General features: G+C 32.8%; 1 protein-coding gene across 9 annotated transcripts in view; it reads left to right on the top strand.

Moving 5' to 3' along the window:
* The window catches only part of nab (NGFI-A-binding protein homolog), a 145,261-nt gene that overhangs the window by 75,756 nt on the left and 53,166 nt on the right, over positions 1-16,339 (top strand). For all 9 annotated transcript variants that reach the window (XM_090162416.1, XM_090162417.1, XM_090162413.1 and 6 more), the window contains 2 exons: positions 4,389-4,460; positions 4,948-5,049. In XM_090162416.1, the coding sequence (XP_090018542.1) occupies positions 4,389-4,460; positions 4,948-5,049 (174 nt within the window). The remainder of the gene's footprint in view (positions 1-4,388; positions 4,461-4,947; positions 5,050-16,339) is intronic.

Below are 16,339 nucleotides of genomic sequence, written 5' to 3'. Positions count from 1 at the left end.
ATATTTTTATATTTTAAGGGTTCAAATTGAACTCATATTTTTGTATGTTATTGATTCAAATTGAACTCGTATTTTTGTATGTTATTGGTTCAAATTGAACTTATATTTTTGTATGTTCAAAGTGAAGGTAAATTCTTATATTTTAGGAAATTCAAAATTAACAAAAAAAAATTTACGGGGGTTAAAATAAATAATTTTCTTTTTATTTCAGGGTGCTAAAATTTTAACTTATATTTTTATACTTTACGTATTTAAAAAAACGAACGACTGTTTGAAATATTTGCACAGGGTGTTATTATTATTGTGAAATACAAATATAAAACAGATTAATCAAAAATCCAATACTTAAACAATCCTTTATTGAAGGTGGGATGTTACCGTTTTTCTGAAAAATGATTTCCGGTGTTCCCAACTTTCAAATCGTTTTTCCCCCTTCTAACCTCTGGGACAAAATTAGACCGTACCAAATATTTGGCTGACGAATTTAGGGCTAGTGAAAAAAATCTCTAGAAATTTCGGGTGCCACTCGGGAAGATTATTTTTAGCGTTTTGCATAAGAAATTTTCTCTTTAGAGTCAGAAACATTTAACCCTCTCGAACTATTTTTCTTCTATTTCAGTTCTTTAACTTCTTTTATAATTCTTTTCCATTGGAAAATTCCCTGTTTTTTCATCTCTACCCTTGCCTTTGAGGTTTGTTTAGATGCCACTGACTGAGAAATGTGCCAAGTTTTAAAATAGGGATTTGACATAATGGGGAAAAAAAGCTAAAGGTATACCAATTAGAATTCTTTTTAACGGGATAGGCACCGATCGACCAATCGTAGAGTTTTTAGTTTTATCGGTATACAAACCACCGAATATAACATTGTTAAACTTCCGATTGTTTACCACAACAAATAAATAACGGAATTATTTAAATTTGATTTAAATCTTTGTTGGAAAAACTACTAACAATCGATCATTTTCTAATCGTTCAATTAAATAGCGACTACTTTCGGAGCAATTTGTAATAAGGGGAATGGGAGAAATACATTACAAGTGGGAATTTTTCCTTTTTTAGACCATGTTCGTGTGTAGTGTAAAAGAGGCCTTACATATTTTATATTTTAACTCAATCCTCTCACGATAGGACCTACCGGTATACGGGTCCCGTTTGCATCTAACTACGAAGCGATTTAAAGGGTACCCAATCGATTAGACGATATAGTGTGAACGTGGTCAGCTGAACGGAAACGATATCGAGGAAATACAAATGAAAAAGGACTTTATTTAATCGACAAAACGAGTTCGATATTTAAATTTTTAGGCTATTGTTCCGTAATAGTTTATAATTAAAAAAAGTGAAATATGGAAATTTTTCGTGCCCAAATTATCGGAATCAAGCCCATTTTGATAAACCAACACGGCCTTAATTGAAAAAGAGTACCAGAGCTAATCATTAACGGAAATTTATAGTTTTAATGGCTGTTCGTCCTTTTATTGGCTTCCACTAAAATTTTAGTTTCCTAAATATTTTCGATTTTGTAGTGTATTTTGGGAAGATTTTTTTGGCCTAATTTCTCGAAAAGCATCTGGTATTAGTAATCGTCTATGTATCATTTTTATATTGATAACTAAAACTTCGGTTCTCATGTTATATACCTTAACATTTTTAAGTATTTCCGTACTTTGTCCAAGGTTTTCAATATTTTTATGCAAATTTTTCGATCATTTTATATTATCTATTTGCCAACTGTTCATTTCCTGGACTGGCGGTTGGCTGCGTTAGACGCGCGGCGAAGATTTCTAGAAAACGTAGCTAATAACTTAATTCTTTAGGTTCGTATCGCTGGCATTTTAAGCGCGTTAAAAAAGGAAAGGGCAAAATGGTATTAATCTCGTAACCGGAAGCGGCCTTTATCCCTTTTTTATCTGCCCGTTAATCCCGAGTGTCGCTTACAATTCTACGCCTCGCCTGCAATTGTTTAATACTTTTAATCCATTTCCAACGGCGCCCGCTTTTTTGTCTCCGAACCCTCGCGAACTAGCGATTCCGTAATGGCCATCGCGAACAGCCGACATCGAGGCCCTCCCCAACGCCGACTCCACCCTTCGCACTGACACTGATTTCACTGTCAGGTTAATATTGGAAGTCGTAGCGGATAAAACCAAGTAGGATTTAGTTTGTCTCCGATTTCCCCCCCCCCTCCCTCCAATAATGATGGAGTTCCACTTGGGATAATGTCTACTAAGATTTGCTTAGCTAAGGAATCAGGTTTTTTTCTATAACAACTTTCTATTGGTTAACAATTACATTTTTGTATAGGTTAACTGCAAAATTTTTATATAGTTTAACAGTTATATTTTTATATAGTTTAACAGTTAAATTTGTATATAGTTTAACAGTTAAATTTTTATATAGTTTAACAGTTATATTTTTATATAGTTTAACAATTAAATTTTATATAGTTTAACAGTTAAATTTTTATATAGTTTAACAGTTAAATTTTTATATAGTTTAACAGTTAAATTTTTATATAGCTTAACAGTTAAATTTTTATATAATTTAACAGCAAAATTTTTATATATTTTCACAGTCAATTTTTTATATAGTTTAACAGATAAAATTTTATAAAGTCTAACAGTTAATATTTTATATAGGTTAAAGGCCGACCACACAGTTTTTCGGTTTACTCTGTCTTTCACTGGAAGCTGGCTCGCTGCAAGACATATGTGCTATGCAAGCAGCGAACTTTCAGTGAAAGACAGATTAAACCGAAAAACTAGGTTGTTCGCCTTTAACAGTAAAATTTTTGTTTAGTTTAACAGCTATTTTTTATATAATTTAGCAGTGAAAATTGTATCTGTTAACAGTTAAATTTATATAGTTTAATAGTTTTATAGCTAAATTTTATTTATTTTCATAGTTAAATTTTATTTATTTTCATAGTTAAATTTTATTTATTTTCATAGTTAAATTTTATTTATTTTCATAGTTAAATTTTATTTATTTTCATAATTAAATTTTATTTATTTTCATAGTTAAATTTTATATAGTTCCTCAATTAAATTTTATATAGTTCCACAATTAAATTCTATATAGTTCCACAATTAAATTTTATATAATTAAACAGTTAAATTGTTTTATATAGTTCCACAATTAAATTTTATATAATTAAACAGTTAAATTGTTTTATATAGTTCCACAATTAAATTTTATATAATTAAACAGTTAAATTGTTTTATATAGTTTAACAGTCAAAGGTATATATTTTTACACTTAAATTTCGCTTTTTTTCATGATTATAAATTTAATATTCCCATAGAAATACTATTATTTTTATGGTAGTTAAATTACTTCTATAATACCCTACCATAATTCGGATGTATATCTTAATATTAATTAAAATAATGCGTGCATTATAATTATAAATCCAACGCAGATACACTCTTTTTTTTCGTTAAAATGAAACGTTAACTATTATGAAGATTAATTATGGTTTTTTTAAGGTTAGGACCACGTTGTATATATCTCGTATGATTTTTCGTGGATGGGTTTAAAAAGGAGAGTTACTAGAAGCGAGCCAAGGCTTAAAAAATTAAGATTTTTTGAGCCTACACTTCATTATTTTTGCATCGGGCTTTGCTACAAAGTTGGGCTTTTTTTTCAACGGCTCAGTAGGGAATTTGATGACTGGGATTAGCACGGCCACATCATAAATTGTCGGGTCGAGAAACGAACGAAAAACATCGGGTCTGACACGTCGCCGGCTCGTCACAACCCCGCATCTCTTAATTATTATTTTTTTTCACGCTCTCGCGTCGGGGATTAAGCCTTTGATGAAACCGCCGGCGGATTAACAAATACCAATATTACGCTTTAAAATTGTTCTTGTTATTTAAATTGGATCTACGCCTGTTGTGAATAAATTATACAGTATTTTATCAAAGACAGATTTAAAAAACTTCCACCGTAGGCAAGAGTATGAGGACTTGCAGCTTACGGTTTATTATAAATTATAAATTTTTAATTTGAAATTTATTTTAATTTATATTGTACAACGGGTGAAAGTTAATTCCTAAAAATTGCCCTACTGTTTAATTTTTTTATCTTTGATAAATTGAGACAGCATATTTGAAAAAAAAGCCGATTAATTATTTTAATTTTAATTAAATTAATTTAAGGTATATAATCTCTATTTAAATAAAAATAATGTTCAAATTAATTTATTTATCGAGGTTTTCCCCAAGATTGAAATCGTAAATTAAATCTTGGGTATTTTACTAAACGATTTTCATTTACGGAAATTTGTAAACGCGTAATTGGCATTTTGTTAAGTTAGAAATTTGATGATTTTTAGTAAATAGAGCGAATTGATGTTGAGACAATGTTTTTGCTGTCTTTAGGAATCGAAGACTTCGTGAATGCAATGGCCAGTCCCCCCTACGCAAAATCACGAGCCAACAAACTGCTAAGCCGTAAGTGTCACTATCCTCCTGCCTACCGTGCTTTCCATATAAACTCTGTTAGGGAAGCAATTCCGAAATTAACGTTAAAAGTGAAACAGTTATGGGTTTACTTCTTAGTTTTATTAACTTTCTGGCACACTGTCCGGATTAAGTTTCTAGATTGAGATTTTTTTGGTTAGAGACTTAAGAACCAAATATAAAATAAATTAAATCCTAAGTATTTTAGTGCACTAAATATTTAAATTTTTTAAGGAATAATTAAATTCGAATTTATCTAATAACAATATTTATTTTAAGAATATTCGTAATTAATACGATTTAAATTCGCAAAATCCGTGAATAATAATAACAATTTCACTTAACGCTAACCACCCGAGTTCACTTTTAACAATTGCAGTTATGAAGGCTACCACCCCTACTAATGTCTAACAAAACCTCGTGACATGATGACTAGCACGACTAATTAATCATTGCTTTTTTTCTCCTTCCATGACAGTTGCTATGACATCACAACCCACAAATGAGTCTGAACTACAATTATACCGGGTCCTGCAAAGGGCCAACCTGCTTTCATACTACGACACTTTCATCTGCCAAGGTAAAGCAGTTTTTCTCATTTATAACCTGCCATTTTTTTCTGCTCCTTTTTTAATGTACTTATTTATTAATTATTTTTGTTTAGTGTTTGTGTATGGTGTAAGATGCTGACCCATTTTTTTCAGTAATTTTGATATGCAATTAATGTTTAAGCAATACCTCTTTTTTTATCAAAATTGGGCCATATTAGAACGTTTTTAAAACAGTAGTTTTATTTATTATACAGGGTGAATGTAAATAAATTAACAAAGCACAATAATTGCAAAAATAAAATTGTAAACCCAAAGGTCAATAATGCAAAAAAAAACTATTTTTGGGAAACAAATTAACAAACTACAATACGTTTAAATTTGTAAAAAAAATTAATATTTAAATTGAAATATTAAATTTTTCCTAGAAATCCTAGTTTTTGACCTAGCACCTTAAAATTTAATTTTTGAGGAAATAAGGTTTTTAAATTCGTGTTTTGATTACTTCAGAAAAATTCAAAACGTTTTTCGATTTTTTTTGTTATAACTACTTTATTTATGTTAATTTCCACACAAAATAACTGGTAAGAATCATAGTAAATACTTATGGCAGTACCTAACATATACTTCAGGTAGTACCTAAAACAATTCTGGTAGCACCTAAAAATACTTTTAGTAATACCTAAAAATACTTTTAGTAACACCTAAAAAAAAATTATTAATGTAATATCTAAAACGTATTTCTTGTAATAACTAAGACGTACTTTTAGTAAATATCTAAATCGTACTTTTGGTAATACCTAAAGTGTACTTTTGGTAAATCTCTAAAACGTTGCTTCTAGTAATACCCAAAACTTACTTTTGGTAAATCTCTAAAACGTTGCTTTTGGTAATACCCAAAACGTAATTTTGGTAACTATCTAAAACGTACTTTTCGTAAATACCTAAAACGTACTTTTGGTAATACATAAAACGTACTTTTGGTAATATTTAAAACGTACTTTTGGTAAATATCTAAAACGTACTTTTGGTAAATATCTAAAACGTACCTTTGGTAATACCTAAAACGTAATTTGGGTAAATATCAAAAAAATGCTTCTGGTAATACCTAAAATGTATTTATGGTAATACCTGATTCTTACTTCTGGTAATACTTAAAACGTACTTTTGGTAACACCTAAGATTTAAATCGTCTAAGGCTATAAAATATTTTTGAGCACATTAAACCCATCACTGAAACCATACTCTCAGTTCAAGATAAGCAAGTTGCCATTATCCCTTTTTTGTCCTTACGAAATGTAAAAAAGCAGAGCAATTAAGTCCTATGAGGAATACGTTTAATTTGATATATTTTTGCTTGCTTTAGGTTTTTAACGCCCTCTTTGATAAAAATAAACGTTAAAAACAGCCATTTTTTATGTCTATAGCAACCCCTGAATTGTTTATACTCTTAAATCTTCACCCGTTAATTAGCTTTCTTTCCTAAAGCACCTTTTTTATGTGCATAATCCATAGTTTTTCACTCGGGCATAAAAAAACCAAGGATATATGGGACAATAGGATTTTTTGATAGCCTCAAATTTATATAATTTTAATTTTTTTGATAATTTTTTAAACGAAAATGGCGTAGAATCAATAATTTTTAATTTTAATGACCTTTTAATAAATTAGACTGAAATTTGTATATAAGTGGTTTCATCTGTTGAGACTCGATTTAAAGTGTTTTGACGAAATAATTAACAATACACAAATTATTTATCATCAATTAAATCATTAAATTCAGATTCAATTAAGGTTGCATGAGCTAAATTAGTAGTTAAATTTAACTTTTCCGTAACTAATTTATAGTAAAATGAAATAGGTTGGAAAGTTTAAATTTTTGGGAGGAGTTTAGGTAGGATATCACGTGATCTGGCGTGGAAGGTAGACAAGTGCGTTCTCATTGACCTAAACACGTTCTTGGTATAATTCATATAATACACCTTTTGTATACTATCATTAAAAATCACAGACTAGATGTACCTGTATTATACGTGTATATAATCATCAAACACTAATTGGCGTCTGACTATAACTAAAATTGATTCTGGAATCCAGTCTCAGTTGTTTAGAATATTATTCTTTAGTCCCACCTTTTGACGTAAGTAAAGGGTTAAATATGTAAAATTTCTAGGCATTTTCAAGAATTGAAACTAGTGGATTGATTTGTAAATTTATACGAAATAGCGCTGGAGGTTTCACTGTTGGAGTTGTATGGGTTTCTGCTTTTAACCTGTTAACAATACACCCTTTCAATTAATATTGTACCACATCCAAACCAAATTTGAAAGCTCTTTTTTTCCCAGGTTGAAATTAGAAAAATTTACATTTAGTACGATATTTTCCTATCGAAAATTTTCATAATTCCATAATTTAATTTTCGAAAATAATTTTTAAAATTTTTGATGAAAACTCTGAGTACCTTTAAGTTCCCTCTTTAAGGGGTGGTGTTAACGAGCCATTGACTTTTACACGTTGTGTTTTAAATCGGTGGCTGGTTCTGCCTGGTCCTGGGTTAGTTAAAAATCCGCGTTAATCTGTGGAAATGAAGGTGATAAGTTGATTCAAGGGGTGCCAAAAAGGGAACGGGGGCTCTAAATTAAAGAGGGGAATCTCTTCTCCCTCTAGTGTCGTCGGCGATAAGGCGCGCTTTATCCAGCCACCTAGCGGGAGAAAGTGGAACCATTACAAGGGTCATCAAACGCCTGCCCTTGGCTCTCGCTTCTGACCCTTTTTAACAGTCATTTTTGGGGCTATTATAATCCTTCCCGTTGAATTTTAAATTCCAAATCCCTCCCTACCAAAGATTTCTTAAGCGCCGCTTTCACCGGTGATAGCCTTTCCCGATTTCATTTTATAACTTTGTATCTGGTCAACAAACAGAGGCTTACGCTCTCTACCAAAAAATTACATATTTTTACGAATTTTTTTTTAAATTGTTAGTAAATCCCAGTTTTCGTAAATTTCTAGAAAATTAAATATTTAAAATCACCTAGCTAGTTAAAATTAATTTTCTTTAAATTTCGGTAAAGAGCCCAACTTATTAAAAATTAACGAGTTTAAATTTGTTTACCCCTTTTACCCGAGACCAGTTCCAAAAATATTAATTACCCAAAATTTAATTATCCTTTCATTTTGGTTCTTGCAACCCATCCATTTTTACGGACGTAACTTATATATAAATATATATATAAATATATTCCCGAACTTTCTTAACAATTTATTCTATATTATAAGCTTTCGTGAATTCTTTGACTGAGTTGATAGGTCCGAAAATTTGTAAAATTTCGAGACATAAATACGTTAACCCGCATTTTCACTCACGATGTTATATAGTGTATAAAAATAGCGAAAATGTTCGGGGAAATATTCCATGGCCTCTGCCCCTTTTGTGGGCTTCCTCAGCACGTTGGCTCGCGTGCCGTGCTAGAAAGCGTCCTTCCCAGGGTAATAAGAAAACGAGGGTTGGTTTGGTCGGTCGACGTGGGAATAAATATTAGATTGAAAAGAGAAGAGAGATAATTGGGACGAAACGCTAATAGCTGTCGAGAATGAAAAAAGGGGCCCGAGGAAATGCTGGCCTTCTCCAACGAGCGCCCTCTCTCGCCGCTAATCGGAATAAACGCCGTAGACACACAAAAGAGAAATGTGGGCCTTTACAATAATTAAACATAGCTTTGGTCTTCTCGCTGTTTTACTTAGACCTACGAACTCGCTTTTTTAGCACCAACAACTTCTTATTTTTATAATTCCAAGAATTTCCGCACCACTTTACAAATAACAATTAAATGATGCCGCTATGATTTGGTACTCTAATAAATCTAATTTGTCATTACGTAATTATAGTTTATGCAAATTTAAGGAACGCTTTTTTCTATTATTCAAAATTATTTATTTCTGACTAGTGGGTTCTAGTGGGGTTATTTATTTAAATTTAGGTATAATTTTAAACGGACGTCAGTTGCAAGGAATTAATGATATTAATTTTTTTAACTTTTAGAATTTAAATTTAAAGAGTAAATTTGGCACTACATTGAAGGAAGTGCAAGATTAAATCAATTTATATGTATCAGTGGTAAAAAAAATTCCCATTTCCAAGCCCGAATATATTTATAATAAAATTTACTGGTGAACAATATGATATGGGGAAAATATTTTCACTGGAGTATTTTCAAATAAGGGAAAGTTTGGTTTACTCTCGGTAACATATTTACGCACCCACCCAAATAGGACCAGCCACTGTTTTTGGTTTTTTTTTTACTGTATATAACCATTATATAACGCACCACCTTGTCTGGAATCGCTCAAGGTCACCAGACGATCTAACTCTTCCTCATGTCTGCTACGTCTCCCGTTGCTTTCTCCGGCCCCCTCTCTCGAATACTTTCACTTTTTTTTCATTCGGACTTGGTTTTTTGGGGGTGTTTTGTTAGCCCATATAGACACTAGCCGAAGAGAAAAAATATACGTCTGAGTCGAGAAATATTTCTTTGTGCCTCCCCCCATCCCCCTGTTACCACGCAATGACCCCCCTTCGCTACTGTCCCTCCCCCCTGTTTTTTGTCTGAGTCTACTTCGCTGGCTGCTTCGATTCCTCGTAATTCTCCGACGGGGGAAAAAACGTTTGTTTTCTTTTTTTGTCTATGTGCGTCAGGAAGAAGGGTTTTTATTCGGTCGCTATAGAGAATAGTGCCGTTCGCACCTATCTCGGTCTCAAGGTCGCTCCTTATCGTCTTGTTTATCAGGCCTAGTTTTTGCCGTATAATGGCAAACCCATCCATCTTACGTTTTAAAAATTTGTTCGCATTACCCGTGAGTACGAATTGTACTTGGTTGAAATTTTTTTTTAATGTTTGACGAGGTCTTGGGCTTAAAGGAATCGAGGGTTTTCGATAGGATGGTTAATTAGCTCTTGAAACCTCCAGTTTTCCTTCGTTTTAAGTGATTTCAGGGGTGGTACAGGGGTACAATGTAACCCCCTTAAAATTGGATAGGGCGTCAAATTCAATATCCAAGCTGTACCCCCCGCGATCCAAACGTTCCTACGCGCCTGAGTGATGTACAAGTTTTTGATTCATTATGAGCTCTTCAAATATTACGATTTTGCCAAGGGTGGAAAAACATTGTTTTTTCCGCGGTTTCTCCACCTGTTATTTTCCTATTGAAAACCGTGTGTAAAAACGTATTTCCATGGTTTTTTCCACATCTAGTGGCAAAATTACATTAAAAAAAATAATAAAAGCAGTATATTCTTCTATTCTATTCACTCTTCTTCTGGCCTTTTTTCATCTCTCCTATTTGCAAAGACCAAATTATAGTAACTTAATAGATATATCAATGATTAATTTAGCCTGAAAAGGATTTTTTCAATTTGTTTCGGTTTTTACAAGTTTTTCCCACATGTCCCGACAAAAAACCTATTTTTGCCAACCCTGTACGTACCCTATACGTTTTCAAAATTTTCAAAATGGCTTCCATATCAGTTAATATTCCTCGTACAACGTTTTACGATATTCTAAAAATTGACTAAAACATTTTGCGTAAATTTTCAAAATAACTCTCATATTAGTTAATATTCCTCGTACAACGTTTTACGATATTCTAAAAATTGACTCACAAATTTAACGACAATTTCTTTTGGATACAACAAACCGTAAACCGAGGGGCTAACCACTCTTAGAAAGTCTGTACACCGGATTACGCTTAGATTACCACTGTCAAAGGCAGGGACTTCAAAGATTACGCGTAATCCCATTAGTACAGTCAAAGCTACGGCTCTGTACACCGATTACGCGGAGTGATCAGCCCCTCGCCGTAAACCTCATAATTTTGTCCTCGAATATACGAAAAACGCGATACTTTTCCACTATAGTTTTGAACATTTAACGGCGTGTAGACCTTAGCAAAAAAGTGTCCGAATCGATCGGACGCTGTGCAGACGCTCAGAAATAAGACAAAAAACCTAACGTGGGTAGAATTCGATGGTCTTAGGAGAAACACCGAACTAAAAATTTCAGTCTATAGATCGATGAAAAAATATCTCTATAAGAGCCACGTTAGCTGATACCGTGTTCGAAGACTCGGGTATACTCTTCCAGCCTCCCATCGAACTCTTAATTGACTGGGCTCCGTAGGTTTGGAAGATGATGGTAGCGAAGTAGGTTTGCTCGGTATCCTTGAAAAATAAAAGTATTTATGTCTGGGTGCGAACGGGCCGTCCTTTTCTTATGGCACGAAAAAGGGGTTAACAAGAAAAAATTGCAGACAACAAATAAAAAAAAATTCCCGACGGCTAGTTCCTGTAAGTTCGCCTTCTCCTCGAATGTTTTTTATGGTTCGTCTGTTCCCCCCCCCCCCGTTCTCCTCTCCTTTTCGAAGCGCCTAAACAAAAACAAGATGCCTGGCTTGTTTCCGGGTTTTCCGTTTTCTTATTTCGCCCCCTCTCGGTTGTTTTCCCTCCCCGTTTCGTCTCATTTTTTCCTACCCCCGCCATATTTTTTACCCCCTGAATCTTTTAGCAAGGGTCTTCTATACTTTATATTTTTTCTTATTTCGTTGTATACTCTCTCGTCGCGTTTTAACTGTGTTGGGTTCGTCGGGGGATATCTGTTAAAGTTTGATTGCAATGTTTATAGGTATACTTTTTTCTACAGTACCGTTTTAATTTATGAAAGTTACGCGGAAGTAGGATTTTATTATTGATTTTTCATGTACGCTTTTTTTCGCCCGTTGCTTTTGCATAAATTCTATTGTTTAACATACATTTTATTTATTATTTCGAACAATTCTCCGTCTAAAAATTGTTTTTGTTTTTTGATTGTACGCTATCAAGCAATTTTTGCCCTATTTTTGACGTCAAACCTACCTTTCCCAAATAAGCGTTCCAACCTACACGAGTCAAGACCTTTAAAAATACGGTAATTGTTCGATCGACGGCTTCTTTTACTCGATCAAGCTACTGAACTATAATAGAAAAATACAATGGTCAACATTATAAAGTGTTTTTGGTAGAAACGGTATGGGAAAAATAACAGAATGGGTAAAAAAAACTCCACGATACGCTTAGAGTTTCACCAAAACTCTTCGAAAGTCCCGTCAATAAAATGTATTCACCAGGACGTATTTTTTCGACCGATCGCTTATAATACGAAACGGCATACGGCCGTTACATCATTAGTATAGGCGATTTTAATGACTTTTTTTCAAGTCGTTTTCGATCCATTTTTGCGTTAAAAGGGCCGAAAAAAGGGGAGGGACACCCGTCCACACCACGGCGCTTTTCAAAACATTTCCCTTCTGCTCCGGTCAGGGGTATCAGGGGACAGTTGACCAAAACTATAATTACACCGAGGCTTAACGGTAAGCCTCGGTCGTAATAATACTCGCGTGTTAAAAAAAAAGGATCTTTTAAAAAAAGCGCGCGTTGTAAGGCCAGCCTGAGAGAAAAAGAGAGCTTTAGAAATTACGGCTTTCGTGTGATTTTACTATTAGGGTATTTCGAGGGTGGTTGGGTGATCTCTCATAAGTCCATTTATGCAAAACCCATTATGCAACTGCCGTTATACTGCAGCGCCAAAATCAAGAGGACGTTTTTTTCTTCTGTACTTTATAATATCCCGAATGTTGTGTACAGTCATAAATGTTATATTTAAATCATTTCTTTTGCCGGGGACCAAAATAATTGATCGATAAGTTGGAAGTTCTTTTCCCTCTGATATTTAAATAATATCTATAAAACGTATTTATATGGCCTAATTAAGGCGATTACTTAATTTCGTGCGGGTTTGTAAGCGTTTTGACACTTAATTATACGCGGTAAATTGAAGATTATGGGTATAATGTTAATTTAATATTATTGTGATATTATTAATGATTGTTTTATTAAGCTTGTTTGTGTTTTGTAGTCAATTAAGAACATGGATTTTCCCGAGGTATAAATTACGTTTTACTTTATTTATCAATTACCTAATTCACACCTTGGCTGAATATTTTCTTTAATATGTAGTTTTTAGATACGTTTGGTTTATTGTTGAATGGTTAAATTAAACCATTTAATTAAACTGAATATATTAAACCATTTAATTAAACTAAATATATTCAACCATTTAATTAAACTAAATATATTCAACCATTTAATTAAACTAAATATATTCAACCATTTAATTAAACTAAATATTCAACCATTTAATTAAACTAAATATATTAAACCATTTAATTAAACTAAATATATTCAACCATTTAATTAAACTAAATATATTAAACCATTTAATTAAACTGAATATATTCAACCATTTAATTAAACTAAATATATTCAACCATTTAATTAAACTAAATATATTCAACCATTTAATTAAACTAAATATATTCAACCATTTAATTAAACTAAATATATTCAACCATTTAATTAAACTAAATATATTCAACCATTTAATTAAACTAAATATATTCAACCATTTAATTAAACTAAATATATTCAACCATTTAATTAAACTAAATATATTCAACCATTTAATTAAACTAAATATATTCAACCATTTAATTAAACTAAATATATTCAACCATTTAATTAGTTTAAATGTAATTAATAGGTTTAATATATTTCGTTAATTGTTTCCTCAACTTGAAAAGTTACCCCCGTAGTCATTGTGGAAGTCATCCATTTTGTCAAATAGCGTGTGTTAAAACAATTTAATTCGTAAATACTAAAAGTACGTTTTTTCTTCCGGTTTCTGTAACTTTTCAACCTGGCTTTTGGTACTTAATAAATCGTTTTGTTTTTAACGAAATTAATTGTAAAAGTTGAAATTTTTATCCACCTCCCCTTCTGTTCCTCGCGCTCTGCTGTTCTGTAATTAGACTTTATAACCTTTAACCGCCTGACTGAACGTTTTAAGCACACAGGAGTTAAAACTCATTTGAGAAGTTCAGTTTATATTGCTTTAAAATATGGTCAGGACTCCCAGTTCAGTCGTAGGTGTATGAAGTTTTATTTATTCCAAATTTAACGATATATAAACAACTTCAACTACGCTTGAAGTATATAAGGACTAAAAAAAGCGTTTTAAAAATATCAATTAAAACAGTCAGCCGACATTTTGTAAGTCAAAAAGAGCACGCAATTTAAATCAGAAAATCACTCTATCGTTTCATAGCGGTGTTCAAATTAAGTTTCGAAGTGAACTTTCAAATATTAAATTTACTTGACAATTATTTTTTCTTAGCGTTGCGTTTCGTTGCCAAGGTATAACGATAGTTTTGCATGTCCCCACTAGATCGTTCTTATGGCGGGACTCTTTTTATTTATATTTTCTATTTTTTACAGGGGGGTACCCTTAAAATTGGTAAGATTCCCACGTTATTTTCAATGGGAATAATTTCATTTTGTGTTGTCAAAAACATTTTTGGTTGTCATGGCAAAACGGAGACATTTCCCTTTAGAGTTTTTCAAGTAACATGATGGTCTACCAAACCTCCGAGTTTGAACAAAATCGGTGTGTTACACCTCGGGTCATCTCGTTGTCTCTAATGAAATAGCTAAGAGATTACAATGAAGGAATAGTAATGGCATTAATCAATTAAAAACATATTTATTACCATCCTAAAAGGAAAGATAAAAAGCATTGACTTGATGTACCAATAACAAAACTATTCATGCCAACATTTGATATACGTTAGATTTTCTATGCACACAAAAAAATATTATAAAGGGATAAAGACTCCCATTTTTTAATACGCAAAAGTAGCTTTGTTACACTCATTAAACGGGAACTATTTTTAGGAGAAAACATCGAACAATTGTCATCCACTGCCCCCCCCCCCAACACCTACGCTGCGAGGTTAAAAGCTTTTCTCCCCTATCTTGGTCTAACTATATCCCTCTAAAATTTCTTAAAATATCGTCCCATTTCTAACCTTGCAAAAAGTAATCTTTACATTACATGTCAACACTATCATTAGGAACTTAAAAGATTGGGTTAAAGTAAAATCCATACCCGTCGAAAGCCTATGAATAATAGTACATTTGCCCCTTCATAATTATAAAGTAAAAGTTTTTTTTTAATACCGATATTGTTAATTGTATATTATTGGGAAAAATCGGGAGGCATATGAAAAAACAGATGTTTTATTCCCATTACTTCTAAATATACCTATACCTTACCTGATAGTTAGATGTGGTAAAAATAAAAAGCGTACGCGGGTACCTCTGTACTATCAGATAACCCGCGAATCTACCCGGTACCTTTAGAAAAGGTATATAAAAAAGCGAGTGGTTGATAACGGGATTACCCCACGTTTTTCGATCGTGAAGGGTACATTTTTTTTCCCTAATCCAGAAACGCTACGATAGATCAAATTAAACTAGGAAGATTCTTCGCTCTCAATTAAGTTAATGGAAATGCTCTTTTGTTTCGGATATGGGTGTACGAAGAAAAGAACCCTTTCGAGCGCCCCTAGTGGTGAGGGAACGAGTTAATGGAGTGATGATTGTTTTTTTCGTGGTAGCAGCTGATATTTTTTCTCTCCTGTATAGTTTTTTTAATATATTTTGGGACGGGGCTGATTTGAGCGTAGTTTTTTAGGCGCCCCACCTATGCCGATAAGGTGAAAGGGGTTGTGAGGTTCCCCGAAATCGAAAGGGGTTCGTTTAAAGGGTGCGCGCATTTTTAACTCCCTAGACTCGCGTGGCTCATCCTTTTGGCAGACGGTTAGGACTGTTTTTTTAGATACAGGTGGTATTGTTTCCCTCTAATTTTATGCCTCGTAGTTTCGCACCCATATAGCCCATTGCGAGCCCCAGATTGATGTTTCTCAATATTGCACTTTTTAACTTTCATTTTCGAGGTTTACACTTTGAAAAAAAATTACAATTTTAGCTTTGCGTTTTATTCTTGACTTTTGATAAATTTCCCATTTTACGTCATAGATATCACCTTTTAATTCATAGATATAGGTTTTGAGCTTTACCTCCTTGAGGTGAAGCTTTTGACCCAGTGCCGGATTAAGGACTAGGCCTACTAGACACAGGCCTATAGGCCTTTGTTAAAAGGTGGGTAAAAATGGCGACCCTCCCAGCAAAATTTTAATTTATGTGAAAGACCAATATGAAACTGCTATTTCGTTACACGACGTCTCAAACGCAGACGATTTTAAACCGAAAACACGAAACTACGCGAGACAGGAAATTCGTTTTCATATAAATTCAAATATTGCTGCGAGGGTCGACATTTTTACCCACCTTTTAATAAAGGCCTATGGGCCCCCACCAACGGCAAAAAAAAATGT

This window comes from Leiobunum rupestre, chromosome 11 (assembly GCF_980474605.1).
Source record: "Leiobunum rupestre chromosome 11, qqLeiRupe1.1.hap1, whole genome shotgun sequence".
Taxonomy (NCBI): Eukaryota; Metazoa; Arthropoda; class Arachnida; order Opiliones; family Sclerosomatidae; genus Leiobunum; species Leiobunum rupestre.
Note: the sequence above shows the minus strand (reverse complement) of the source record. Positions and strands in the feature narration are given on the sequence as shown.